Genomic DNA, 3,141 nt, shown 5'->3' on the forward strand with positions numbered 1-3,141 from the left:
CCCAGCCCGGCACCATCCGCTCGTAAACGTCACCACAGCAGACGCGGGGGGCGGGGACTAGCAAGTGGATCACGTGGCTGAGGGGCGGGGCTTGGCTCTACCTCGCGTCACCGGTCCCGGATGTCGCCGCCCCGCACCCTCCTCGTTGCTCGGTCACCGTGGGCCGGAAGCTCCGCAACCTCTTCTGGTTGCTGGGCAACGGGGGGGCAGGAAGTCCCGCCCGCCGAGCTGTTGTTGTTGTGACTGCGACAGGCCCGGTCGCCCCCGGAGTAGCCCCGGCAGCGCCCCCGGGCCGCCGCGACCCAGGCTCCGGCTCCTGGCCCCGCGCCGCCATGAAGTGGATGTTCAAGGAGGACCACGCGCTAGGTAAGGCCAGACACCCCGCGCCCCCCGGGAGGCTCCCCGGCCGCCCGGCCCCCGCACTAATGCCGCGCGTTGTTCGCAGAGCACCGATGCGTCGAGTCGGCGAAGATCCGGGCCAAGTACCCAGACCGCGTCCCGGTAAGTGAGCGCGGCCCTCTGCCCGGCCTTCCCCCGCCCCGGCCTGGCCACTGCGTCGCGGGGCTCCGCCCTCCGCATCCCGCCCTGCCCCACGAACGCCGCCGAGCGGGTGATAAGTGGTCGGCCCGGCCCCTCCAGCTGCGTCAAGGGCAGGCGCCCGTGCCCCCCGCCTTGTGCCCCTGCCAGCGGCAGACCCCGTTGCCCCGGCGAGCACCGTGAGGGACCGAATCCCTTTGCCCGTCTGACTGCTGCCCACCATAGCCCTTCCTCATGTATGAAGCAGCAGCCGGTGACCCCCCTGCGGCTCCAGCCTGTTGAGAGCTGGGCCCCTCCATCCTGCCTGGCGGCAGCATCTCCTCCATCCAGCTGTTCTGGCAAGACCCTCCTATCCCAGCCCATCTCCATTCTCCCCTGCCTCCTACTCCGTTGAACTCAGCGCCCCACTTTCATTGCCTCCTGGTGTGCGGCGCCTAGCAGGCTGACCAGCTTTTTGCTGGTGATCAACACATTTCGATAGGTGTCATTTTCCCTGGCTCTCTAATCGAGGTTCAATCCTAGCCCGTTACCAGCTTCTAGTAATGCACCTGTGGGAAAAGAAAACATCTGAGATGAGGCTAACAATACCCTGCCACCTCCTGTGGATGGATACTTGTGTGAGTGGATGGAGGGAATCGCGACCAAGGTGCACTGACGGGTACAGTTTTGTTGGGTATCATCAGTGGGAGTTCAGGTGTCTAGATGCAGTCCTAAATCTCAGATGCACAGAGTCCGTCTTAGGGAGGAGGAGTGACATGCTGCTTGTTTCTTGTAGGCTTCAGGTTTGTCTCTTAGGCCTTCTCTATGCTTGTAAAACAAGCCCTTAGCTTGGTGCCGTGAGACAGGGATGCAGGGAAGAGAGCGCTGGGTTGGAACTGAGGACATGTGGGTTTTGATTCCAGGCAGGTTTTTTAACCTGATGGTAGCTGCAGTGGGGTTCACTCCACAGTCGCTTTCACCAGGGATTATTTTCCTAATGGGTGCAGCTGCCATAACTTGACAGTACCAGTTTAACCAAATGAACCATAACTATCTTCAGTGGGCGATCCTAGCCTGATCCCAGCTGACTTCCAGTGATCAGATATCCTCCTCTTTCACTTGCATTCATGTCTGCAGTTCAGGAATCTGTCCCAGCAATGGAAGGTACATCTGTGTGGCTGTTCTCAACGTGGCTAATAAGCTCATGTAGAGTGTCCTGCAAAAGGTAACTATATGCTGGTACCTGACCTTACTCATCCACAGCTAGCCTGGTATCTCTGCACAGCATGACATTGTGCCTTGCAGATATAGCCATAGCTTGAAGTTGTGCATTAAGCTGAATCCCTGCTTCCTTGTCGCAAGGGATAGTGTCATACATCTCTGGGGACTGAGGTGCAGGATTGCCAGACCACATAGATTTGTCTTTGGCTGTAAATCCAAGGAAGAATGGCTTCTCCTATGACTTATAAGGAATAAGACACTGCAGGACAGTTGCGAGGTTCTGCTCTGAAGATGTGGCTAGAATGAGCCCCAGCAGCAGGTGTCTCCAAGTGAGATAGTGTTTGTACAGTGAGCCTACTCCTACTCCAGAGAGACCTGTTGTAACTAAAGAAATCAGCCTTTTTTCAAGAGCCTTTCCAAATACCATTTTGTATCACTAGGAATAAAAACAATAAATAGATTTTATTGCAACTTAATTTTTAAATTTAAATGAGAAATCTACTTGAATTGATTTTTTAATAGATCTGCTAAAATTCTGACAACCTATTTTAAAGCCTGGTTTTATAACAAACTCACTCTGCGTGACTGACTGACTGACTCTCTCTCACATGCACACTCATACACATGTGTTGATATGCGGGAGTGTGTACCGGCAAAATTTTTAATAAATCATAAAATCTGGTTGCAGGTGGTTATTCCAGTGGTTTGAAGTACTAATACTCCTGACAGCAGTACTTTTTTCTGTAGATGCAGGGAAGCTATTTTCTTCATTTCAGTTTATTCAACTAGTTGAGTGCAATGACTGGCGCATTCCATTTTTAAAAAACATAGTACTTGAAAAAGAAGGAAAGTTTGTTTTCTTCTTCCAATCTATAAATAAGCGACATGTGAAAAGATAAGATCTACTAGTCCTAAAATTCTAAAGCCATGGTGACCAGAAACACTCAGTTTCATAGTTTCTAGGGTTGGAAGGGACCTTAGCAGATCATCTAGTCCGACCCCCTGCCATGGCAGGAAAGAGTACTGGGGTCAAACAACCCCAGCAAGGTGCTCGTCTAACCTTCTCTTAAAAACCCCCAGGGTAGGAGCCTGCACCACCTCTCTTGGAAGTTGGTTCCAGACCCTAGCCGCCCTGACCGTGAAGTAGCGCCTTCTGATGTCTGACTTAAACCTACTCTCTGCCAGCTTGTGACCGTTGTTCCTGGTCACTCCTGGCTGTGCTCGGGGGAACAGGGACTCCCCCAGTGCCTTCTGATGCCCCCTGACCAGTTTGTAACAGGCCACAAGATCCCCCCTCAGCCTTCTCTTTTGGAGGCTGAACAGGTTCAGGTCCCGTAGCCTCTCCTCATAGGGCCTGCCCTGCTGTCCCCTGATCGTGCGAGTGGCCCTCCTCTGGACCCTCTC

General features: G+C 53.6%; 1 protein-coding gene and 1 long non-coding RNA gene across 2 annotated transcripts in view; both read left to right on the forward strand.

Moving 5' to 3' along the window:
- The first annotated feature begins 192 nt into the window (after nucleotides 1–192).
- Nucleotides 193–3,141, forward strand: part of GABARAPL2 (GABA type A receptor associated protein like 2) — a 9,678-nt gene continuing 6,729 nt past the window's right edge. Inside the window, exons 1-2 of the mRNA XM_019505313.1 lie at nucleotides 193–366; nucleotides 446–501. Of these exons, the coding sequence (XP_019360858.1) occupies nucleotides 333–366; nucleotides 446–501 (90 nt within the window). The 5' untranslated portion in view covers nucleotides 193–332. The remainder of the gene's footprint in view (nucleotides 367–445; nucleotides 502–3,141) is intronic.
- The window catches only part of LOC109289330, a 2,879-nt gene continuing 2,246 nt past the window's right edge, over nucleotides 2,509–3,141 (forward strand). Inside the window, exons 1-2 of the long non-coding RNA XR_002095338.1 lie at nucleotides 2,509–2,684; nucleotides 3,061–3,066. This is a non-coding gene — a long non-coding RNA (uncharacterized LOC109289330). The remainder of the gene's footprint in view (nucleotides 2,685–3,060; nucleotides 3,067–3,141) is intronic.

The sequence above is a fragment of the Gavialis gangeticus genome, unplaced genomic scaffold, assembly GCF_001723915.1.
Source record: "Gavialis gangeticus isolate Ggan-Ray unplaced genomic scaffold, GavGan_comp1, whole genome shotgun sequence".
NCBI classification, from domain to species: Eukaryota; Metazoa; Chordata; order Crocodylia; family Gavialidae; genus Gavialis; species Gavialis gangeticus.